Here is a 24,342-nt window from a genome sequence, read left to right on the forward strand (position 1 = left end):
CACAGGAAAGTCTGCATTTTATTTGAGCCCACAACCCCTGGAGGATCAGCCCCCACCAGATGCAACCCTTCCCCCACACCTTCACAAAACACTGATTCTCTCACAGAGCTAAAATGACACCCTAGTTACCAACTACAGCCACCCCTTCCTGTCCCTAGGCCAGTATAGCCTTCTATTCTGAGGACTTGGTTCCCTTTCCTCGGCTGGCTTCTCACTTGTATTCTAAGTCCTCTCCTTAAAACCCTCCCTCCCTGACTAGGTTCTCATGTGCACAATCATCCAGAGTGGCTTCCTGCCTAATGTCCATGCCAGGCCTGGCAGCCTCCCCCCGACACCCAACTAGGACTACCTGCAAAAACACACTTGTTTTAAGACTCCAGAGACCAGGGATCAGGCTGGCTCCTCTGATTCCCTGAGGGCCTTGGTTTCTCAGTTGCACTGAAGGGGTACAGAAACTGACTATGCCAAATAACCCATAATGGGGATAGGCAGAGGGGAGACCTAGACACGGATGCACAGGGAAGTGAAATGGAGGGACAGGGTGAAGCTGGAGGCACAGGTACACCAGAACTGCCTCCTCCTGTACCCTAGGCACTGCGGGTCCTCTGGCTTCGTGCCTTATACACCTCAATTAGCAGATCCTTCACATACTGGATCTCCCGTTCCACTGACTCTGCCCTCTCCCTCAGCTCCCGATTCCGCGCCTCTAGCCCTTGGCACTCGCCCTCCAGGGCCTCGCCCTCTGCCCGCTTCCTCTGGCGGTACCTGAGAGCAGCTGACTTATTCTGGTCTCTCTTCTTTTGCTTGCGGTCCCCTCGGGTGCTGGCAGGACTAGGATAGGGGGCTGGTCGGGAGGGTGAAGGCAGAGGGGCCAGAGGAGGAGGCTGCTGGGGGACAGGCAGGGTTGTCAAGCCTGAATCCCCTGGCCCAGCCTCACTGCGGCAGTAAACAGCTAGCAAGTCCAGGGTATCCAGGGTAGGAGGCTGCGGGAGATCAAAGGTGGGCAAGGGTAAGGGCAGGGGCAGAGAGGGTGCTGGGGGTGGGGGTGGAGGTGGGGAGGGCGGTGGAAGGAGTGGGGCATCAAGGAAGAAGTCTTCCATCTGTTCTAGCTCCTTCTTGAGTAGGGATGCCATGGCTTCCAGGTCAGGGGGGGCAGGGGAGGGTGGGGGGAGAGTGCCTGGGGGCAGAGGGGCCTCCAGAGGAAGGAGGGCTGTGAAGTCCACCCGCTCGGTCATCCAATCAGAGAAGCCGTCACCTGAGGATGTGGGGGGAGGACATAAAAATCTCTAAGGTCTGTGCTTTATCCACTTGGTGTTCATTCATGCCCCATTCACTCAATGTGACAAGTGACCAGCCAGCCAACCATCCAATCTATAGACCTGTCAGCAACCAGTGAGTTAGGGAAGAAACTAATCAACCAATCAACCAACCAGCTAGCTAGTTTACCCATCAAGCCACTAACTAATGAACTAACCAACCAGCCAGCCAGCCAGCCAATCATACCTAGTTCATCAGCCAACCACCCAACAAATCATTAATCAATGAACAAGACAGCCAGCCAATCATCCAATCAGTTCACCAGGCCACCTGCTAATAAACTAATCAACTCATTAGCCAATCAATGAACAAGCCAACCAATGATTCAAATCAGTCAACCAACCGATTAATTGACCAACTAACCGATGAAATAATCAGTCAGCCACTCAGTGAAGCACTCGCCCAACTAATGGCCCACCCGACGAAGGTCAGCTCCCATCTCTATAATCCTTCTCCTTGACCAGGTTGGTCGACTGCACCCCACACTAGTGTCTCCTCTCTTTCCCTCACTTGTTTACTTATCTATTGTCGACAGAGTCTTGTGTAGACTAGGATAGCCTTGGACCTGTTCTGTAGTCTGTAGCTGAGGACAACCCTTAAACTTCTGACTCTCTCCCAGAGTGCTGGGATTATACTCACACACTTTCTCTCCTCCCTCCCCCCTCTGTGTGTTTGCGTGTGTGGGCGTGACTCTCTCCATCTTTATTTGCTCTCCTTTTGTGTTTCTCAGATGTTTGACAACTATGTTCTTACCAGGCTGCCTAGGTTGGCCTGGGCTCAAGAGGATGAGAAGCCTCTAACAGGGGAAGTTATGGACATAAGCCACCAGGCACAGTCTAGGACAACCATCTGTTGACTGCCTGCCTCAGAATCTCTGAGATAGCGCTCCCCTCAGGACTTATCATGGCTCCCTTTGCCCATCCCTTAGCCCTCAATCCAGAGGTTGTCTACTTAGAGAAGGCTGACTTCTCAACCATGTCTTCCTTTCAGCTAAGCTTTGGCTTCCCACCTCTGTCTCCTGATGCTTCCACGAGCTTTGGTATCCCTTGCTCTGCACCTTGCACATGAAGAACAGGGCTGGGCACACTGCAGGCCCTCTGTACTGATCTTGTGAATGAATAAATCCTTCCTTTTCTGTCCTTCCACACCCCGCCACCTTAACCCACCTCTCTTTTTCACCTGTTTCTTACCTGCCAGGGGCTCTCCCCCCCCTGGAAGCCCGCCCTCCAGGGCACCCCCAAGGACCTCATAGGGGCCCAGGGGGGCAGGGGCCAGGGGGAGTTTCCCATAGTCTACGAGCCAGCCCAGCCCGCTAGCTGGGAGCAGGGCCCTGTCCAGCTCCAGTCCCAGGGTCGCCAGGAGTGACATGGCTGAGGCACAGGTGCAGGGCTGCGATGGCAATGGAGGCTGCACCAACAACTGGGAGGCAGCGTGGAAGATTGTTCAGCTGGGTGAAGACAGGCACCAAGGCGAAGGTGGAGGGCCTGTGAGGAAGACAAGGTGGCGTGGGTGGGGTTGAGTCAAAGCTGCTTGACCCACAAGCTACCCACACTTTTCTTCTTTCTGCAAATTCCAGAGCTCCATACATTCCCAAGGCAACTTTTGGAAACTCCCCAGCCCCATCTCCTCCCTCAACACAGAAACCTAGTGTTCTCCCAGGGGAATTACTTCCAGCCCCTCCTACCTACCTCATCTTATTGCTCTTCGTAAAAAAATTCAATCCCAAGGTAATTTTATTTTCTTCTAGCCGTGCCCCTTCCGCATCAATATTTTCTTTAGACTATACGCCCTTTAGAGTTCACAGGGGTTCCCAGAATAATTCTGCCATGCCTTGGGCCCTTCATCAGTGTTACACACACAAATCCCACTCTTCCCTTAAAAGTTTTAGGTGACTTCTACAGATTCTACGGGAAGCCCCGCCCACACTCCTGTCTGTCAAGTCAGTTCCCGCCCCCAACTAGCAAGTCCCTAGAGGCCCCGCCCCTTGGTTCTAGCTCCAAGTCTTTCTTAAAGGTGTTCTTTAGCCTTCCCTGTCAATCTAAGCCAGTCCCCGCCCCAGCAGGTGCCTGATTGGAGGGAAGTTGGACCAGTGTCAGAGCCTCGAGGAACTCCACCCTTCCTCGCTGATTGCTCGCTAAGCCGCAAGACGAAAGCTCAGACCCTGGACCGGATTCATTGTTACGCCACTACCCTCCTGGGGGGACCAGTGCGTGTGTTTAGCCAATTACCGGCCGCCCTCCGTAGTTCAGGCCGGGAATAAGGTAATGCGCATGCGCAATAGAGTGTGGGTTCGTATCCTCTGAGGGGAAAGGAGGAAGAGGGTCTGTGAATTAGTGCGCAGGCGCAATGGCGCGCGAACCGACCTTAAAAGCCCCCAGACTCTGCGGAAGCACACCCTCCCCCACGCCTGGAGCCTAGTGCGCTTGCTCAGCGGATGCGCCGGCCACCGACTTCCCTCTTCTGCGCCTGCGCGACCGTGGTTCCTCATATCGTCTTCCCCACCCCCTCCCCACGAGGCTGACCCGTGAAGCCCCGCGAGCTCTGTGAAAGGGCGGGAAAGGCGGTTGGAGAGGGAGGGGCGAGCGGTTACTCACTCCATGGCTGCGAAAAGGAGAGGAGGCAACGGCGGCGGCGGCCTCAGTTGAAGAGTCGGTGTGAGCAGAGAGTGAAGTCGCGGTGAGCGCGGAAACGGGGCGGGGGACACGACGAGATCGCGGCTACAGAGCCATTGCACGGGCGGAGGCGGCGTGGCAGGAGCGTTAAGGGAGACTGCTGAGAGGGTTGAAAATGAGGCGGCCCCGGGGCCTGGGAACAAATATACCGGGGGCGGCGCAGCGCGGGATGCCTGGATCCCTCCGCGCTCCGCCCTCGCGGGGCCCCGACGGGGCGGTGGCGACCCCGGGCCCGCCATGTCGCCCTGACCCTTCACTCACTGCTTCAGGCTGGGGGCCCGGACTCTGTTTCCTGTATCGGTTGGATCCTATTCGATCTCTCTTACACCCGTAACCAGCTCATCCCGTTATCTATCCCTGCTTCACAAATTTGCCACCAGTCCCTAAAACCGATGTCGCTCCGAGAGACCTCGTGGGTTAAGCTCATCGCGGAATGGCGAGTTCAAGCTAGCTTAGGCTTCATAGACGAGTTCAAGGGAGCAACAGCGAGATGTCGCTGTTTATAGATATACGCACAAATATACCAGCTATGGAAAGTAGGCCACGGAGTCCTAATCAGGACTCTTAAACCTTCTTGTTTGTTTTAACGTTTATTGTGTATGTATGTGGTGGTCAAAGAAGAGCTAGCAGGAGTTGGTTCTCCTACTATATAGTAGGGTCCCAGGGATGGAACTCAGGTCAGATTGTTTGGCAGCCTTTCTCCACTGAGTCATTTCATCTACTACTAAAATCGTTTTATTTTCTTTTAGATTAAGCCCCCACCCCTGGGAGGGGGCCTGATTTCACCCCTTTTTATCTCCCTACCCCCGATTCTTAGCCAGCCAACATATCCATATGATCATTCTGTGTGTCCCACCTCCAAGGTTTCTGTTTCCAGCCATCCCTACTTGCTACATGCTGTGCTCATCATGCCACCCTCTTAGGTTTTGCCCCTTGCTCTGACTTCCTTGCAGTCCTTGCTCTCTTGCTGACCCCACTAGATAAATTGTTTCTTGATCCTGTCTGTCCCCCAGGATGATGGGGCGGTTTTCCGCCCCGTGTTCGAGTATAGCCGTCATTCCATGTGGAAGCCAGTCAGCCTATCATATTTGTAGCAGCTGAGAGACTGAATGGGTGGAGATGGAACTCAAGAGTGCTTGCCTGTTGCACACAAGAACCTTAGCACCCAGCACCACATGGACGGTGCTTGGTAGTTGTCTATATTCCCAGCATTTGGAAGATGGAAGCAGAAGGAATCATGAATTCAAGGTCATACTGGCTGGCCTCAGTGTGTTTTTAAAAAGAAAAAGCTCAAAGGCCAGGCCTGGTATCTTACCTACTTAAGAGGCCAAGGCGGGAGTATTGGAAGTCAAGGTCAGGGCCTGAGCTGCTTTGAGATAGTTCAGGTGGTAATCTCTAAACCCAACCCTCTTGAGTTCCATCCCCAGAACCCAAAAGCAACTCTATAGACAGACGGTTGTCCTCTGGCCTTCACCATCACCACGTGTGGTGACAGGTCTGAATGCTGACTAGGAGTGTGATTTAAAAAAAAAAAGTTCATGGCTTGCCTGGACTAGAAAGTGAGTTCTTAGCCTTCTAGGGAACTTACAAAGACCCTGATTTAAAAAAACAATTATACTGGGCTGGGGGTGGGGGATTGGTGGCAGAGTATTGGCTAGAGTGCTGCTTTCCAGGACCTGGTTTCTATTCCTGGTACTGTAAAAGAAAAAAGATTGGAGCAGGTGAGGAAAACTGATTTTGAAAGTTACAAGCAGGAAGTCCTTGGCAATTTTACTCTTGGAGTGGGCTCTCTTAAAAGATTTATGTATGAGTACACTGTAGCTGTCTTCAGACACACCAGAAGAGGGTATCAGATCCCATTACAGATGGTTGTGAGCCACCATGTGGTTGCTGGGAATTGAACTCAGGACCTTTGGATGGGTCAGTGTTTTTTTTTTTTTTTTTTTTTTTTCCCAGAGCTGGGGACCGAACCCAGGGCCTTACGCTTGCTAGGCAAGCACTCTACCACTGGGCTAAATCCCCAACCACCACCACCACCCCTTTTTTCTTTTTTTCGGAGCTGGGGACCAAACCCAGGGCCTTGCGCTTGCTAGGCAAGTGCTTTACCACTGAGCCAAATCCCCAACCCGGGTCAGTGTTCTTAAGCGCTGAGACATCTCTCCAGCCTGGAGTGGGCACTCGTATCTGCTGCCAGTACAGGTAACCATGAGATGTGATGTGTTCAGACTCCAGCCCTAGCTTACCAGCTATGGGCTGCATTAATTCTGTGTGGAGTCTGTTTAGACTAGATACTGATGCATAAAGGCTGCCACTAATACAGAAGTGGAATGGACCCATGGCTTCATGCATTGCATGCTAGACAGGCATTCTACCACCTGAGCTGCATCCCTGGGCCCCACAGGTGCCCTTTTTTATTTTTGAAACAGTATGCCATGTTGCAATGCCTATGGTCCTCCTTTCCTTGAATTTAGTATTTTAAAGTAAACTTTTGGAATGAGATAGGTTTCAAAGACAGTGCAGAGTGGGTACCAGCTCATAGTCTCTTCCCTGTGGTGCTTCCGTCACAGCCAAGGCTGCACAACCTTTTTCTGTCCTGGGGTCCCACCCAGATGCTTCCCCCACCCCTAAACCCATCTTAATTTCAGTTGTGCTTGGTGGTCATCCTTGGAGGCCTGCCACCCTGAGCTTTGGCCAGTACCCAGCCCATGCTATGTGTCCAACATGTGTGTTATTCTTTGTCTATAACCCTTACCCAGTCTCAAATGGCAGCCTAGTTTCTTTACTCTCAAAAAACAAACAAATTCTTTGGGGAGCCAGAAGCAAGGGTGGAGCTGCTTGGAACTCTTTTCCAGTGCGGAGGGACCTGAGCTAGGGAGTGAGGCGGCTGGTTGCAGGCAGTTGCATCAGCCGTGGCTCTGATGGGTAGGAAGGGGTAAGGGAATTCTCTGGGGACCACAGAGCACCTGGCAACAGCTCCTAGGTAGCAAAGACCTGGATAGGAGCCCCCTGGGCAGAACACAGCGAATCTGGGGCTTTGTCCTTAGAAGGGGCCTACCATTCCAAAGGCCCATAGCTTGCTTGTGAAGACAAGACTGAGGCCTAGAAAGGGTAAGAAGAATTATGCATGGCCACAGGTGTCTTTAATAGAACAGAACTCCCACCCTGCCTAACTTCCAGGGTTCTGTGAGGCCTCTAACCTGGACTATTAACTAGGTTTTGTTGTAGCTGTTATTGTTTTGGTTAGTATGCAAAGAGGTTTCATTGTGACACTTCAATATATCTCTGTTCTTATCCACCCAATTACTTCTTATCACCTGTACTGTTGGATGGAGCAAGCCCTGGTTTCTCAATCGCGGAAACAACCGGATGTGATGGAAAAGGATTGGGCTTTATAGGTTCTATTTATAGGCGAGAGTTTGCATGCTTACATCCTGGTGGGGTGGGCACCAACTTGCTAGTTGTCTTCCCAATGTGAGTGCACATGGCATTGTGTGTCTCTCATTTTCCTAAGTAAAAGGACCCACCTGGTACAGGGAGGGATGAGTCGTCATCAGCATAGTGTGATGCTTGGCTGCAGGTATAAGCTAAAGGTGTGGAGGGAAAGCTCTTCTAGGAGCTCAGAATCTGCTATGGGTTCTCTTCTGTCCTATCATACTTGTGCATTCTGATCTACCTAACAGATGGATATCTGTGCCCTTGACTATCTTCTCCAGTACATAGAGGACAAGGTCGGGACTTTGTTCTTTCCCAGAATCATACAGCCCCCACCACTGTGCTAGCCCTACCGCACCCCCATGGGCAGCAGCACTTCTGAATCGGTTGCTTGTGTGAGGACAGAAAACTTGATACCATAATTGCCACACTGTGCTTGGGAACAAGTAAAATTGGGTCATTAAGGCGGGGGGGGGGGTTGGAGGTGTGGGTGTCCTGGCAAACAAGGACAGGAGGGCCAAGGCCAGTTCAGCTGGGGAAAGGGCAGTGCCACGTGGCCAGGTGCTCAGAGTTCTCTAGAGCCCCTGTCCTTCCCTTACAAAACCTCACCTTTAGAAGTCACCGTTGTAACTTAATCACAGCGGAGTTGGCCTCATGCTTCTGTAACAGCTCCCACATTTTGGGTGTCACCTGTACTGGTTCATTCCCTCTTGCTGTTATGACAGGTTAAGAGGTTCAGACAGCACACACTTGCCACCTTATTAGAATTCTGAAGTTCCCAAGGCACTGGGTTTCTAGCCATACCAGTATCTAGAGGCTGCTTCTTTTTGAGGCCCCTTGTGTCCCTTCAGGTGTCTCTACCTCTGTCCAGCTTGAGGCTTCTTTCTTTGAGCTTCCTGCTTTTCTTATAGAAGCCCTGTGCTTGGGCATTGGGCTCTTACAGATAATCCAGGGTAATTGAGTCTTGAAGGAGCCCTCGTGTAACTTGTCTACATTGAATGCTTTGCCATGGGATAATGTTCACAGGCCCTAGGCACTGATAGATGAATCTGGGTAGCCATTACCCAACCTGCCACATCTTTTCTCTAATTCCGTGTCCTCTAGGAGATATGTGCTGTTAGCCTGGATACAGGGAAAGTAGGGGAGGGTTAGTGGTGAAAGGGCCCAGGCGTGAGGATTGAGCTGTTACAGAGGGCCGGGGGTCTTGCCGAGCACCCCACACCCACACCTAAAAGGGATTGCAGATTGAGCTGGACAGCTGTGAGTTGACTGGGAAGGCGAAGTCTAGATTTTGTCTGAAGTTTCAAGTTTGAACTACTTCTTGTTTCTTCTTTGTGTACAACTACTTAACAAACTGAGACCAACAACACACCTCTAGGAGCCCTAGCATTTATGTACCCTCTGAAAAGTCCCTAAAATTTTAAACATGCAGTCACAGAAACTATCTGCAGCTGTCAAAATCAAGCCCCTGCTAGAGCATGAGGCCAAATCATAGCTGCTATGGACAGTCTCCCATATCCTAACACCTGGAATTAAAATGAAAACATTTTTATGGTGTTTCTGTAGGGTTGTTTGTTTGTTTGGTTTTAAGGAAGCCATAATTCTCATACACCCAACACTTTGTGTCTGGCCCCTTGGAGCTTTAATGTGGGTGGTTTGGAGTCTGTATTCTCTCTGGCTGCAGCTCAGCAGGGGTACATCCACAGCAGTTGGTCACAGGAGATGCTCTCTGTTCCTTGCTAAGTTGTATTTGATTGTGACACCTAAGCAGGACATGGAAATGATTAGGGATGTCATCTGAGACTAGGATTGGGAGAGTAGAGGTGTCTTCATCTGGTGGATGGGGTAGAAAGGGGGAGAGAATGCCTTGTAGGGAGAGGTTCAGCAGGCAGCTACTGGAGCTCTCCTGGCTTCAATGGGATGATGATTGCAAGGTTCCACCTCATTTGCTGGGAGATAAGCAAGCAGGGGGATAAAGGTACCTAACCTGGTGGCACAAGCTTGTAATTGTAATCCTGGTGCTTGGAGATGGAGACAAGGATTAGAAATTCACTGCCAGCTGGAGTGACTTAATTTTGAGACTCTGACAACTTTGAAACTCTGGGTCAAAAATAAAAATTTTAAAGAGGCTGAGGGTGTGACTTAATTCAGTGATAGGGTCCTCTTGGTATGAAAGGCACTTGGTTCTTCCAGAACTGTGGGAAGGAAGAGGGGCGACAGCCTGTTTTCACCTCTGTTCCCTAGAGAAACTATTCCATACAGTCTGGGTGAGCCTTGCCCTCCCTTGAAGCTGAGAGAAGGGTCCAGAAAGTACAGAGGCAAGAATCTCTGGACATTGTGGTGCCTCCTGGTATTCAATCAGAAGAGCAGAGCATTTCAAACCCGGCCTGGTCTGCCCAGCAATGGTCTCACTGGTTTTTGTTCTTGGTACTTGTACAGAGCTGTATGGTGATGTGCTGCTTCTGTTTTTGTTTTTGTGTTTTTTGTTTGTTTGTTTGTTTTTGGTTTTTCACCCTCCCACAGTTTTTTATCCTATTCCTCCCCCCCGCCCCCCGTCTCCAAGGGGATAACACCCCTCTTTAAATTTTTTTTTTTTAAGATTGGTTTCTTGTGTATACAGTATTCTCCCTGCATATAGGCCTAAAGGCCAGAAGAGGACACCAGATCATATTATAAATGGTTACAAGCCACCATGTGGTTGGTGAGACTTGAACTCAGGACTTCTGGAAGAGCAGCCAGTGCTCTTTAACTTCTGATCTATCTATCCTGCTTTGCTCACTGATTTTGAAACAGGGTCTTGCTGTATAACGTAAGCTGGCCTCAGACTTTTATCAATCCTCTTGCGTCAGCCTCCTCTAAGTGCTAGAATTACATGTGTATATCACTAAGACAGACTTCCTTACTCTTCCTTAGGGTGACTTAACATTCCATGAATAGATGTGTCAAGTTTGTTTGTCCCTTCATTGGTTTTGATGAACTGATGGTCTTTGGTTAGGCTGTTTTTACCCTGTTTGGGCCAGTGTTACTGTTCTGGGCTGGGGTACACGTGTGAGGCAAGTTTGTGTTGTACTGAGGCCTGGGTACTTCACTGAAAGAAACTTACTTCAAGGCACTTCCAGGTTTGCAAAGTGGCTGCCACACCCTACAGCACCAATTCATCTCTCCTCTGGCCACCCTAATGGTTGTGCAATGGAGTCTCTTTGTGGTCCAACTTGGATTTTCAAGAGACTGGTGGCGATGAGCCTCCCCAAGGAGCAGTCCTTTCCTAAAATGATATTGTGACCTAAGACCACCACCCCTTTCCACTCTGAGTAGGTAGCTTCTCCATATGTCCTTAACAGTGGGACCCTCTAGTAGCTCCCCTGGACCCTTCCCTAACAATCTCTTGGGGAAGCCTGACACTACCTCCTGGGACTCTGGTACTATCATAAGCAGAGCTTGACATTGTCTGGTGTATTTTCCTGTGTAGCTCACTTGTGTCTGCCTCTGTTGGCACCAAAAGATGATTAGCTGAGGAGTTGGTTTATTTTGCTGGGAAAAACCTTGCCAACTGGGTGGCATCTGAGGTCTGAAGTACTTGGGTTACAAGAGACATAGACTTGGTGGATCAAGTCTATGTTTATCATGTTTAACATTGGGTATTGTAGGCTAAGCCTGTGCCTTGCTATTTTTGTTGGCCACATGGGAATGCTCTGCTTCCTGAGGTGGGTGCAGAACGGCAGCTCGTTTTTATTAAGTTTTTAATATAGTGGATGTGGAAGTTCTGGCACCTCCTCTAGTGTATATCTGAGACCCAGATAAAGCAGAAGAGAGCAGTTGCTGGCCTTTAGGGGCTAGCCTGTGCTATCTAACCAGTCAGTAGCCTCCTCCAAATGCATCTGGAAACAACTGGCTTCCCAAACCTGGTGGAGGGGATATAATGTATTTCCTGAATGTAGACATCATGAATGGATAAAATGTATTTCAACTGTGGGCTATAACAGCATCTGGAGTGAGAAACAAGCTAGAAGGGCCATACAGGAACAATGTGATACACACAGAAGGAAGAATTGCAGTGTGTCCTTAGGGGAAGTGTGTGCCGGCAGTGTGCATTACTACAAAAAGCTACTTAGAGCACTATGGGACTTGTTCTTCCTTTGTTTCTGTGTGTGTGAACATTTGTGAGGTTATGTGCACCATGTGTTGCTGTGCCCCAGGAGGACAGGGGGCAACTCTGGAACTGTAGTTAAAGGAAGTTGTGGACCATCTGTTGTGGGTGCCAAGAACCAAACCCCAAGCCCTCTGACACTCTTAACTCTTGCGTCTGCCCTGTGGTCCTTTCCTTTTTGAGATAGTTTTCTCTATCTCAAGACAAAAAATGGGGTTGGGCATAGAAGAAAGAATTTTTCACTGCAAGAGAGAAATTTATTTCAAACTAGTAGCAGCCACTAGACAAAGCCTGTGACTTTACCTTGAGCCACTATGTGTCATGTAGCGATATTCGGTCTCAAACAAAAAGGTACATCTTAGAACCCTACTGGAGAGCTAGATGGATGTTGTACCAAGTTCATCGTCCTAGCTCGCTGCAGGACTCTAGCCCAAAAACCCTTTCTTTACCCTTCTCTGCTGTGGGCTCTTGGTTGAAGATGAGCTAGTTAGGTTTCCGCAGGTGGTGTCTGTTTGTCACCTGAGCTGGTGGAGGCCTTGGGGGCTAAGAAAGGGTGTAAGTGCTAATTAACTGTAGACTGATTTCTGAGGTAAAGAATGTTTGCCACTGAAGGAAGGAGGGAGAAAGCTGAGAACCTGCAGATATAGTCATCAGACACATGGGGACAGGATTTAGTCAGTGCCTTTGAAAGCCTCAGGCCCTTCCTCTACCCAGGGAGAGACTGTGCCCGCTTCAAACAGTGTCTTCCTCTTATTATTATTACTTGAGACAAATCGTTGCCTGGGTTACTGGTGGGGGTGGGGGTGGGAGGGTCGATTAGCTATGTGAGGGTTAGGAAGTGGCCTAGCCATTGAGCTGATTAAGGCATATATATCAAAATATAAAGGCTATGTATGTCTTTCATTCGGGAACCCAGAACATTGGGGCAGGTAGGGAGGAACATGCAGCCTGAATTTAATTATTTAATACACAATTGACCTTTGGATTCTCTTGGCTTTTTTCTTTCCTTTGACACATGGGGGAAAGAAATATGGTGACAACTATGTGCCTGTTGCTAGGGAGTGACAGAACAAAGGGAGTGCTGACTCTCCTCCTTCATTTCCAGAATTCAAACCAGCCCTGTTTGCTTTGCACTGGAGAAAGTGTGGAGCTGGATTCTTCCCCGGGGGCTACATCAGAGAAGCTGCTGTGGCACATTGTGGGGATGTGGCTGAGCTCCCTAGGAGTCAGGTTCTCCCTCTTCCTCCCTCTGCCTTCTCTTCCTCTTGCCTCTCCAGTGGTCTTTTTTCTACAGATTTTCATTTTGTCTCAACAAGTCAAAACTTTTGGTTTTAAGCCTACTCACAAAAGCAGAAGAGCAAGTGCCCTAATTAAAGACAGATCATATAGCCAGGCTGGTCTCAAGTTCATTGTGTAGCTGACAGTCCTTGAAACTCCTGGTCCACCCTGTAAGTGCTACAATTGCAAGCATGTGCCACCATGTTCATCTTGTTGGGGTTCTTAAAAACTATTAACTACCTCACACCAGAAAGTTCCCTCAGAGCTGGCTGATACCCAGTCCTTCCCTGATTCTGCATTGTCACAGCACCACCTGGTGGCCATTGGCTGCATACCAGGGACAAGGTTGTTTTCCTAGCTAGAGGAAGAATCTGAGGTAAGACTCACAGATACCAGGGCTAGGAGAGCTGGGTTTGAGATGGGCAATGGGGTCTGTTTCTTGTCCTTGTGCCATGCTGGTTCTGTGCCAGGCAACAGACAGGAACATTTTTGTGTTCTCCTTTTGGGCCTCAGGGATAGATTGAGCACTGTAAAAAAAAAGGGGGGGGGGTGATAGGGACCTGGAGTAAGAATGCCTTTGGCTTCTTCTCCACCAGGCTTGGGGAGTTCTTTGCTGTGTTGCCTTGAAGGGGTTACATCCCCTCTTTGATGCTGTCTAAGTAGTGGTACTCTGGTGCTATCTTGTAATATGATAGTTACCAGTCTACACATTGGCCTTCCTTGTTAAATGAGCTCTGTTCTATACATGGCCTCTGCCCATATTTCTCTTAATTGCTCACTGACCAGCACATATGGGGGGTTTTCAACTAGCACAGATAGGTTGACACCATTGTAATTCAGCTTTCTGGCTTGTGCTCTCTTCTGCATCCTCACTCTACTGAGGGACCTATGTAATGGCCTTGGGCTCAGGTGGATCATCCACAGCCATCTCCATCTTGAGCTCATTTTACATCTGTCAAGCCCTTTAGCCTCATAAGGCACACCTTTCCTTGTTTTTTCCCACTCTCCTAAAATATGCTCGTTATATCTGTTGCTTTACTGAGCACAGCAGTGCTACCACAGCAAGTGCTCAGCTTTTATGTGGGTGGATGTATAGGTGGAGTTTGCACTCTGCCACTTGCTAATTCTCTGCCTGGTAGCCATCTTTAGCTCAGCGTGGTGTTCAGTGTGAAAAAATAATCTGTGGACTTGGGCAGGCCAGTGGTGGCAGAGTGCTGAGGTATTGGCAGGCTGGCTGTGATCAGGACACATGGATGATTGGGAAGGACCTACTGCCATCAAGACTCTCACATCAGAAATCTCAGCACTCAGGAGTCAGGAGCAAGATGGGCAGCCTGGCTCAGAAAACTAACCAAGAGATGGATGGAAGGACATTGTGGAACTGGGAAGAAGGCTAAGGAGAACACAGCAGCCTGGGGGACTCCTGTGGCCTTAGTGTGGCTGTCTAGCCCACGGGCCATGTTGCAAACCGGTTACTGTTTTCTGACCCCTGAGCTCTTCTGGGAGCCTCCTGTGGTAAAGATGGGAAGGCTATAGCTAAGGTCGCCTGCAGCTGAAGAGCTCCTGGGCTTAGGGAATCATCACTCATTTACTGGGTCAGACCCGACCTTGTGCTTATCTCTGTCCCAGAGTTCAGTTAAAACTTCTGCCCTGGTTCATCACCCAGCCTTCCTCCCAGCCCCTTTCTTCCAGCTTTCTCTGCATTTAGCTCCCTACTTGTCAGTCCCCTGTAGCTGCTTCAGCAGAGTCTGAGCCAGAGCCCCCAGAGTGTACACTGGATAAGCAGAGGTATAGGCAGGTAGGCTTCTGAGCTCGTGTCCATAGTGGGTTCTAGGCTACATGATGGGAACTTTTTTTTTTTTTTTAAGTCTGAGTTGTTGGCATGGTGTGACTGTTGCCAGTAACTAAGACCATAGTTTTCTCAGTGTTGGGCAGAACTAAATTATTATTTCCAGACTCTCCTTCCCTCTCCATCTTGGCTGGCTGCACTATAGCTGCACTGCCACAGGTCCTGGCACTGTAGTCTGAGCTGGTGACTTTCAACAATGGGTATCACAACATCTCTTGGTACTTGACTTTTTTTTTTTTTTTTTAAGTAATTTTTAGAATTCGCAGCTGTAATTTATTAATAGCAGAAGTTCTCCACTGAGTACTAAGAATTGAGGTGTGAATATAGCTGATTAGATTATTAAGCAGCTATACCTCACCCAGTTCAGGTACATGCGCACCTTTGTAGAAGTCTCTGTCATGCCTGAGTTGTCTGAGTGCGGACCAGGACCTCAGTGGATCTTCTGTGACCTTCTGAGAGTGAAATAACTTTCCGAGAAAGTTCCTCGTAAGGTTGACATTTCTAGATCACAGAAAGGAGGTGGCCAGAGAAAACAGGTCTGAAGAGGCAGGCACAGTTTGGGAAGAGGGTGGACACCAGACACTTGGCTTCTTGGTTGGGACCTTGTGGATTCTTTATAGAGGACATTGGGAAGCAGGTGCTGTGAGCCTCTAGACCACACAAGTAAGAAAGGCAAGGCCAGAGGTCAGAGCCAGCTTTGACTGCCTTCAGCAAAGGAAAATGGAATCTGACTTTGCTCCTTCTAAGTAAGACCCGTCAGCCCTCTTTGTATTGTCCACACAGACTCGTCTTTCCCAGGATATCTTTGGTGCCAGTGGGACAGGATCTGCTGCCCAGAAGCCTCTTGACTACTGATGTGGTTCTTGTCACAGCCCAATGACTCATGGGGGCGGGCAACTAATAAATTCGTAGTAAACCAGAGGTTAGCCACATCCTGGTCTTCTTGGGAAATTCACAGCTGGTATTGGTGTTAGTTACCCTGCAAGCCACATTCTTACCCTGAAAATGTCAAAGGACAATCATGTCCTCGCGTCAGCAAGCACCCTCTGCTGGGGCAGGGGCAGGGCTCAAAGAGGCTAAATGTTCTTGTTAATATTGAAGAGCAGGGTCACTCACATCTGCTGCACTCCACCTCTGTATTTTATTCTTCTAGTTGTCACAGACTTGGGGCCTTAGAGCAGCAAACATAAGAGAGTGTGACAACTGTGCCTGTGATATCTACATTTGAAAGATTTGTACAAAAAAGATTACAAGGTTCAATGTCAGTGGCTAGGGAGATAGCTTAGTCAATAAAGTGCTTACCACACAAGCATGGAGTTCCTAGCAGCCACATGAAAAAGCTGAACATAGTAGCCAACACCATAATCTTGATGCAGGAGAGGCGGAATAGGTGGGTTCCTGGGGCTTTCTGGTCAGCCAGCCTGTCCAGCCTAATAGGTGAGTTACAGGTCCCAGTAAATGACTCCATCTCAAAAGATGATGTAGATAATAACTAAAAAGGACACGAGGGCTACCTGCTCACACACAAGGGTATAAACAATGAGGAAACTCACCAGCATTGCTTCTTCACTGTGGAATAAGCCTTTTGGCAGTGTAGCCTCCCCCATCACTTTGAGAGGTCCAAGTAGAAGTCATACTGCTCTGAAGGGTACATTCTGATATATTCCCATTCAACATGGAATATGTGTCTATGGTACTATGTGGGCTATCCAACTTTGCATCTTGGTCTCATTGTCCCACACCAGTGTGGGGGGAATTGCCCTGGGAAGATGATGCAATGTTCCCTGTCATCATCATCGCCATATAAGCTTTGTATATGGATGTACCTGGATGACTCTGCCTGGAGCGGCGTAAGTCAAAACTTTGAGAGTCTAGTGCTTTTGCATGGGATGGACTGTGGCTGCTCTTGGCTTATGGAGTGCTTGGTCTCTTTTCCCCTTGTCCCTCCCAACCACTACTGGTTTCCACCTAGAGGAAAACCCCAAGTAACATCTGATTAGCTGACCTGGGTCTCCACTTATCCCTAAGCACTGGGCTCTCATACCCACCCTTGTGTCCTGGTTCCAACTCACTAGAGTGCCTTCTTGTGAACTGCCTCAGACTTCCTCCTTGGTAGTGGGAGCTGCGCCTGCCCAGGAGCACTCAACTCCCATTGGTTTACTGGAGTTGGTCATGTTAGCAAAGGAAAGAGCAGGGGTGCTGCCAGCTCTGCATCCAGCCCACTACCCTCCACACCACTGAGCTTGCCTGTCCCAAACTGCCATCTGACCATGTCACTTCCTCTGCTCTAGACATCTTCCCAAGGTTGCAGACGCTGACGGATTTGCCCCAGAGTCGAAGTAACTGCCACCTGGAAATTCCACAGCCATGAGTGGGTTTAACTTTGGAGGCACCGGGGCTCCTGCTGGCGGCTTTACATTTGGGACCGCAAAGACTGCGACCACCACACCCGCCACTGGCTTTTCCTTCTCTGCTTCTGGCACCGGCACCGGAGGGTTTAATTTTGGGACTCCCTCCCAGCCAGCTGCGACCACCCCTTCCACCAGCCTCTTCTCACTTGCCACACAGACCTCAACCACACAGACCCCAGGATTCAACTTTGGAACAACACCTGCTTCTGGGGGAACAGGCTTCTCCCTGGGGATCAGCACCCCAAAGCTCAGCCTAAGTAGCACAGCCGCCACACCAGCCACAGCCAACACTGGCAGCTTTGGGCTTGGCAGCAGTACTCTTACCAATGCCATCTCAGGTGCCAGCACCTCCAGCCAGGGGACAGCCCCCACTGGCTTTGTCTTTGGCTCTTCTACCACCTCTGCTCCGTCCACCGGCACCACGGGATTCTCATTCACCAGTGGCAGTGCATCCCAGCCTGGAGCCTCCGGCTTCAACATTGGCTCTGTGGGTAGTTTGGCCCAGCCCACAGCACTGTCTGGCTCTCCCTTCACTCCAGCCACTCTGGCGACAACTACGGCAGGAGCAACACAGCCAGCTGCTGCTACACCCACTGCTGCCACCACCAGTGCAGGGTCTACACTGTTTGCTTCAATAGCTGCTGCTCCTGCCTCATCCAGTACTACAGTGCTTTCCCTCTCAGCTCCAGCGACAACTGCAGCCACTCCTACTGCTGGGACTTTGGGCTTCAGCCTCAAGGCCCCTGGAGCAGCTCCTGGTGCCTCCACCACCAGCACCACCACTACTACTACCACCACCACTACTACTGCCTCCACCTCCTCCTCCACCACGACCACTGGCTTTGCCTTAAGCCTGAAACCCCTGGTGCCAGCTGGCCCCAGCAGCGTGGCAGCTACTGCTCTGCCTGCCTCCAGCACAGCAGTTGGGACTACGACGGGTCCAGCAATGACCTACGCGCAGCTGGAAAGCCTGATCAACAAGTGGAGTCTGGAGCTGGAGGACCAGGAGCGGCACTTCCTGCAGCAGGCCACGCAGGTCAATGCCTGGGACCGCACACTGATTGAGAATGGGGAGAAGATCACCAGCCTGCACCGAGAGGTGGAAAAGGTGAAGCTGGATCAGAAGCGTCTGGACCAGGAGCTGGACTTTATCCTGTCACAGCAGAAGGAGCTGGAAGACCTTCTGAGCCCGTTAGAGGAGTCAGTGAAGGAGCAAAGTGGCACCATCTACCTTCAGCATGCTGATGAGGAGCGTGAGAAGACCTACAAGCTGGCTGAGAACATCGATGCTCAGCTCAAGCGCATGGCCCAGGACCTCAAGGACATTATTGAGCACCTGAACATGGCTGGTGGCCCTGCAGACACCAGTGACCCACTGCAGCAGATCTGCAAGATCCTCAATGCACACATGGACTCCCTTCAGTGGGTGGACCAGAGCTCTGCCCTGCTGCAGAGGAGGGTGGAGGAGGCCAGCCGTGTGTGTGAGAGCCGGCGCAAGGAACAGGAACGCAGCCTGCGCATTGCCTTTGACTAGCCATACATGAGTTGGGGGTGGGGGTACCTCTTTTGTTGTAGGGCTGCTGGCTTTGGGGTGGTTGTATTGTTGAGAAAAATGCTCTTTGGTTTGGTTCCCTGTTATCAGAAGTGGTTTGCGAAGGCATGATGTCATGGATGTAATAACCTGTGTGCTCTGGAGACAGGTGTGAAGGTCACTGAACTCTAGGCCAGCATTTAAAGAACAAGGGCAAACTCATCCTTTAGCCACTCCAATACAACTGTGACAGTGGGATGGCATGCTCCAGAGATGTTGGCCAAGAAACTCACCTGGAATGGAGACATGGCTTCTGTGCTTCCCTGCTTCTCTAACTCCCATCTAACCCATGTCCTCCAGAGCCTGTGCTGCACAAAGCAGAGTCACCAAGGGAGACTGAGCTTAACACCGGTTTGCACTGGCTACCCCTCTCACCCCTCTCTTGTGAGCTTCTGTGGCAGGGACTGACTGCTGATAGTTCTTTGAGAACAGAGTGGCTGCGGATTTGCTTCTGAATGTCCCAGTGTCAAACCTTAGATTCATAGTGTTGAAGGCTGGCAGTTATGTCTGGTCTATTTTATTTCTCCACACTCTACTGTAGCCTCTATGGTCCCTGATCAAAACATTGCTTTTCTAAATAAAGAAAACATTGTGAAATCAGACTTGCTGTGAATGTGTGTGTAGTGGGTCCAAGATTTGGCAGGACACTGCTGGTGTGATACTCTTCCTGTGCCACCAGGTTGGAAGCGCTGGCTGAGTGAGCCACAGAGTCTAGTCTCTACCTTCATGGGGTGGGCAGGCTGCAGGTACAAGAAGAAAGTCCTGTCTACCAGTGTGCATAAGTGGTAAGTCATCCATTACCCTAATAGATACAGGTGTCATTGTGATGTCATCAGCAGTAGGAAATGGGGAACACTGAGAAGGGATTTCCACTGGACCAGCAGTAGAGCCACTAATTATTTTCTTGGGTCTTGTTGGGCTTTGAAGCACAAGAGAAAGCTGGGGGTGGGGTGAGGGTATAGAGAGGTAAGTAGCTCGGCGGGTAAGAGCACTGGTTAGCTGCTCTTTCAAGGACCCTGGTTTGATTCACAGCACCCACGTGGTAGCTTACAACCACCCTATAATCCCAGTCCCAGGTTATCTGGTGTCCCCTTCTGGGCTTCTTAGGCACTGTCTGCACATAGTGCAGAGATACACATGTAAGCAGTCGTAAAATCTCAGTAAAAAGTGCCTGGCGTTGTGAGCACTTGTAACCCCAGCACTTGAGTTCCAGGTCATCTTCAGCTACATTGCTATACAGCCACATAGAGGCAGGGCCAGTGAACTGGGGGACACAAGTCCTGAGGACCCCAGTGGCCTTTCTGTGATGTGTAACATTTTGTTAGTTTAAAACAGAGTCCGCCCCCCACCACCACCACCACCGTAGCCCAAGTCCTTGAATTGGTGTGAATTTCCTGCCTTAGCCAAGCATTCACATGATGGGCAAGACCACTGCAACCCGACCCTGCACTTCATGGCCTGGTTCCCAGTTGGCTACGATGCTTAGGCCTCAGTTTCTCTTAAGATGTGTCTTACACATGTGTCTGTCATTGGTGGGCTCAAACAATAAAGACGGTTTGCGTGTTAATGTGTACTCACTGGGCATTGTACATTGGATGTAAAGCTAAGTTTTTCCATTTTCGGGGAGGGGCTGCATGCATGTCAAGTGTACACTGTTAACTGCACTACTACATCCTAGCAGCCTTGTAGTGTGAAACATTGAAATTATGCCCTGATATCTGCCCCAGTTTGAAGAAAGCAAGACTACATCTCTGCTGGGGTATTGGGGAGGGGTACCCAGGATGGCAATGCTAGTGGCACTGTGCTGGCACTGTTGTCCAGTTACACTACAATTGCAGTTTCCTTCTCCAGGAAGAACACAGGCAGATGTCCTGCCTTGCTGACCGGTCTCATCATTAAATCACCATGAAGACAGCACAGGTGACTGCTCGGGGAGCCTATTCCACACCTCTCCCTTAGATAGCCAAGGGCTAGACTGACCCAGCATGGTGGAACTAGCCTGGCCTAGTGTGAAAGTCAAGAAGAGGAAAAAGTGGCGTAAAATGTCAAATAAGTAGGAAGTTGTGTCCATGTCACTTTAAGGAATGGAAAAGACTTAAGAGGGAGCTCAAGTTCAAATTCCACTTCTCTGTCTTTCCCAGTTTTCTGCCTAGCAAAGAGCTTTGCTCTATATTGAGTAGCACAGAAAACATGGTAAGGGGTAGAGATGAAGGATATATTTTGTTTTTTGAGATTTGGTCTATGTAGAACAGAGACCCACCTACTTCAGCCTCCTGAGTGCTGGGATTAAAGGCTAGTACCGCCACCACTCGGCCACTGGTACTTTGTATTTTTTTACAGAGGTCTCTAAAAGTTTTCTAAGGAATGTCACAGAACAGCACTTGAAAACTGCACACAGATGTGACCAATCTATGCACAAGTTGTTTCTAGTGTTTATGGGATGTTTTAAGGTTTTGAGTCAGAATCAAACCCAGACATGCCTTATAGAGAACAACATGTAGCTAAATTTGCTTAACAACTGATTGGGTGGGGAGAGCAAGTCTATATAGAAAGATTGGTTACTTTGTTATCTTTAAGGACCAGTTAGATTTGAAGAGGCTGAGGACAGTTTTAAAAGGTCTCTGGGCAGTTACTGATCTGATTTAAGGGTCTGGCAAAAGTTAGCTTCCAAAGGAGAGGCACTCCCAAAAATGTGATCCCACAGAAGGGAAGGTTTCAAATAGTCATCAGTAAGATTTAGTTGTAAGTCCTTTTTATTTTGAAATGAGGCTTCCAGCCGAGTGCTGGCATCATAGTACTGCACCACCACATCTGGTTTATATGATGCTGGGAATGGAACCCAAGTTTTGTGTATGCTAGACAAACACTGCCAACTGAACTATATCCCTAGCCTTGAAGTCATCTATGTGATGCTTGCCTCCCCTCTCTCCATATTTTTTGAGACCCTCACTGGTCTGGAAACTCTATGTAAACCGGGCTAGCCTTGAACTCAGAGGTCTGCTTGCCACTGCCTCCAAGTGCTGGGAAGTACCTTTCTGAGAGGGTGGAAGTTGGCTGCCTGTGGCCTACCTTCTGTTTGTCAGTAAAACTTTTTGAGCACAGCCATATCCTCATACATTGTAAAACAGACTGCTGGCTGGGCTATGAATCCTCAAGTATTCACAGGGAAAGTGACAATTCCTGTCATTAAGGGACCATCCAGAAAAACATCCTACAAAAATAGTGAGTCTGGGATGAGATTCAAAATAGTCCCATGACTAGAGATGACAGGGTGAGCAAGGGGCATGGTGGCATACCTGTTAGCCATAGTTTTAAGAGGCAAGGGCAGAAGGATGGCCTCAATTTTGAGGACAGCCTAGGCTACAGAGTGAGTGTCTCAATTTTTATATATATAAGCATTCTGCCACAGCCTCCAACTGCTCTTCCTATCAGGACCTGGCTTCTCTGGCCTAACAAGGCAGTAGGAAGTAGGAGAAAGTTATCTCTATTCATCCTGGTTCTGCCTGCGCTAGAGGATGACTTCAGTTCCAGGCTGACCAGAAGGCCATGGGCGCCAGGAGAGCCCCCCAAAGACCAGCATGCAGTGAGTGTCCCCATTTTGGGGTGGGAAGGCAGGGTGGAGGCCACAGCTGCTCTGTTCCTGTCCAGGCCTGGGTCACCCTACCCCGTCCTTTGGTGACAGTGAATTCAAGCCACTAGACTTCAGACTGAAAGCTGTGTAGTTAGGTCCCAGAGCCCCTCCCACCATCCCTGTCTCTAGGATCCCTGGGAGGCACTGCCTGCTGGGATATGGCCCAGCCCTCATGGCACTCTTCCTGTGGATTGGAAGCAAGCCACAGTGGGCAAGGGATCTCCAAAGACCATTTCCACCTAAAAGGCCCATAATGAAGCTGGGTTTCCCAAAGCCAGCAGCAGCTGACAGGTGTGTGGCTATTACACCAAATGTACACACTAGTGTCTGGAGTCCTGCGTTTGGTACTTCTGATTTCACCCTGCATGCCCCAAGACCTCAGCATAGCCAGGAAAGGACAGTCTATCCCAGAGGTACTCCAACCCTCGGCATTCCTCACTTAGGTTCAATGATACAGTCGGCACTAACATGGGAATCGGGAGGTCTAAGTATTTATACTTTTGAGATAGGGTCAGTGGTTAAGAGCACTGACTGCCCTTCCAGAGGTCCTGAGTTCAATCCCCAGCAACCACATGGTGGTTCACAACCATCTATAATGGGATCTGATGCCCTCTTCTGGTGTGTCTGAAGACAGCAACAGTGTACTCGCATACAAATTCAAAGCTATGGTCCCTGTGTGCCAGACCCTACCTTTACTCTTACCATGGCAACTTCAGGCTCTCTTATTGGTGCTGGATGGAATCCAAAAGCTGAGGAAGAGCACTAGCACCAGGTGCTGTCATTCTTACGTTCAGGACACCAAGGCAGGAGGACCATAGGGAGTTTGAGGCCAGCCTGGTAGACAACTGAAACACAGTGGCGTTCTCTGAGAGGCAGGCAGACCTCTGAGTCCCAGGACAGCCAGGGCTACACAGAGAAACTGTGTCTCAGCCAAAAGAAACTCCAGGCTGGGAGGCAGCTGTTGCCCGTGTTCCCCTCCCAGGACTGTCAATTCCTCTGTAAGGTTGAGACCAAGTACTGTGCCAGAGTTCTGCTTGACCTAGGGCCTCCAGCCTGCATGGCTTTGCACTTCTAGCCAACTGTTTGGCCAAAGCCACAGAGCACACACATCCACCAACCACCATGCACTTAATGGGCTCTGGAGTTCCCCAGTCTGCTCTCTGTGATTTCCCACCCTGGCTGTTCCCCTAACCCATATTCTCCCCAACCCTAATGAAAATCCCCCTGCATCCTGTTGCCTCACCTCATTAGTTTTGGGCGACCCTGATTTCATCTGCTCATGGCCTCCTGCAGGCCAGAGGCAGAAGCTTCTAGGGTCATTTCTTTGAGGTGTCAGTCCAGAGTCTGCTGCCCAGCAGTTCTTAAGACAAAAGCAGGAAGGACAGGGGGCCACTTAGCTATCACCAACCAGTCCCCCTCCCCACACCCACCCCATGTTCCTGCAGCTGCAGCAACAGATTCTGGACCTGGCCAGGTGCTACATGCAGTCCCTGAGCTGGCTCCATTCCTGCCATTTTGTGCTGGACCATGTGACATTAGCAGGCCTATATGGGCTTTGAATGTGGAAGGTCCCAGGCTTGTGTGTGCCCATTTCATACAGGAGACAGGCCTGGAGAGATGGGGAGAGGAGGTCTAGCCCAGGGATGGGCAGATCCAAGTCCAAAAAGCCTAGAGCACAAGTTTTACCATCAACAATGCCACCTGGATGGGTAGTCCCCACCCCCAGCTTCCCCAAAGCTATTTGGAGCAGGAGGAAGAAAAAATAGACTAAGTTACTTCCTCCTGTGATCCTCTTCCCATCACCTCCCCCAGCATCTGACCCTAGCTCAGGAAAGCACTTTTAATTCCCCAGGGAGGTGAGTGGGCGGGGCTGGCTTCTTTTAAAGGGAGAATTGCAGAGGCTCTGCTCTGCTGTCCTGTCCAAGAGAGCTGGAGGTAGTGCTACTACATGGAGGGTGGTGGCAGTGACTGGACCCCAGAACCGAGGGCTCAAAAGCAGGAGGGGAGGGAGTTA

At 50.0% G+C, this 24,342-nt stretch overlaps 3 protein-coding genes across 11 annotated transcripts in view; 2 read left to right on the plus strand and 1 right to left on the minus strand.

Annotated features, from left to right (window-relative positions):
* Atf5 (activating transcription factor 5) lies at window positions 1-5,518 on the minus strand. 3 transcript variants are annotated; one of them, XM_006228980.4, is made up of 3 exons: window positions 3,912-5,518; window positions 2,508-2,801; window positions 1-1,255 (listed from the first exon to the last, which is right to left on the minus strand). In XM_006228980.4, the coding sequence occupies exons 2-3, from the start codon at window positions 2,683-2,685 to the stop codon at window positions 588-590; spliced, it is 846 nt and encodes a 281-aa protein (XP_006229042.1). In that variant the 5' UTR covers window positions 2,686-2,801; window positions 3,912-5,518; the 3' UTR covers window positions 1-587. The 3 variants fall into 3 exon arrangements, with proteins under 3 accessions (XP_006229042.1, XP_017444334.1, NP_758839.3); XM_017588845.3 differs by lacking the exon at window positions 3,912-5,518 and adding an exon at window positions 3,006-3,143; NM_172336.4 differs by lacking the exon at window positions 3,912-5,518 and having other exon boundaries at window positions 421-1,255; window positions 2,508-2,702.
* Nup62 (nucleoporin 62) lies at window positions 3,439-19,299 on the plus strand. 3 transcript variants are annotated; one of them, XM_006229150.5, is made up of 2 exons: window positions 3,439-3,578; window positions 16,987-19,299. In XM_006229150.5, exon 2 carries the CDS (start codon window positions 17,063-17,065, stop codon window positions 18,638-18,640), a length of 1,578 nt encoding a protein of 525 aa, XP_006229212.1. In that variant the 5' UTR covers window positions 3,439-3,578; window positions 16,987-17,062; the 3' UTR covers window positions 18,641-19,299. The 3 variants fall into 3 exon arrangements, with proteins under 3 accessions (XP_006229212.1, NP_075586.1, XP_006229213.1); NM_023098.2 differs by lacking the exon at window positions 3,439-3,578 and adding an exon at window positions 3,935-3,993 and having other exon boundaries at window positions 16,987-19,297; XM_006229151.5 differs by lacking the exon at window positions 3,439-3,578 and adding an exon at window positions 5,656-7,097.
* Window positions 3,447-24,342, plus strand: part of Il4i1 (interleukin 4 induced 1) — a 25,510-nt gene continuing 4,614 nt past the window's right edge. For 2 of the 5 annotated variants that reach the window (XM_039094028.2, XM_006229191.5), the window contains exons 1-3: window positions 3,857-3,993; window positions 20,549-20,617; window positions 22,130-22,280. Coding sequence is in view for 3 of the 5 variants with exons in the window: in XM_006229191.5 (XP_006229253.1) it covers window positions 22,244-22,280 (37 nt within the window). In the remaining 2 variants the exon portion in view is untranslated. The other 3 variants (XM_063278177.1, XM_039094026.2, XM_008759455.4) reach the window with 3 other exon arrangements.

The sequence above is a fragment of the Rattus norvegicus genome, chromosome 1 (genome assembly GCF_036323735.1).
Source record: "Rattus norvegicus strain BN/NHsdMcwi chromosome 1, GRCr8, whole genome shotgun sequence".
Taxonomy (NCBI): Eukaryota; Metazoa; Chordata; class Mammalia; order Rodentia; family Muridae; genus Rattus; species Rattus norvegicus.

What these genes read in the sequence shown, in the direction of transcription:
- Atf5 (XM_006228980.4), bottom strand. Translation starts at nt 2,685, where the DNA reads ATGTCACTCCTGGCGACCCTGGGACTGGAGCTGGACAGGGCCCTGCTC. An exon ending in GGGGGGAGAGCCCCTGGCAG is followed by an intron (nt 1,256 to 2,507) that starts GTAAGAAACAGG and finishes CCACATCCTCAG; the next exon opens with GTGACGGCTTCTCTGATTGG.
- Nup62 (XM_006229150.5), top strand. Translation starts at nt 17,063, where the DNA reads ATGAGTGGGTTTAACTTTGGAGGCACCGGGGCTCCTGCTGGCGGCTTT.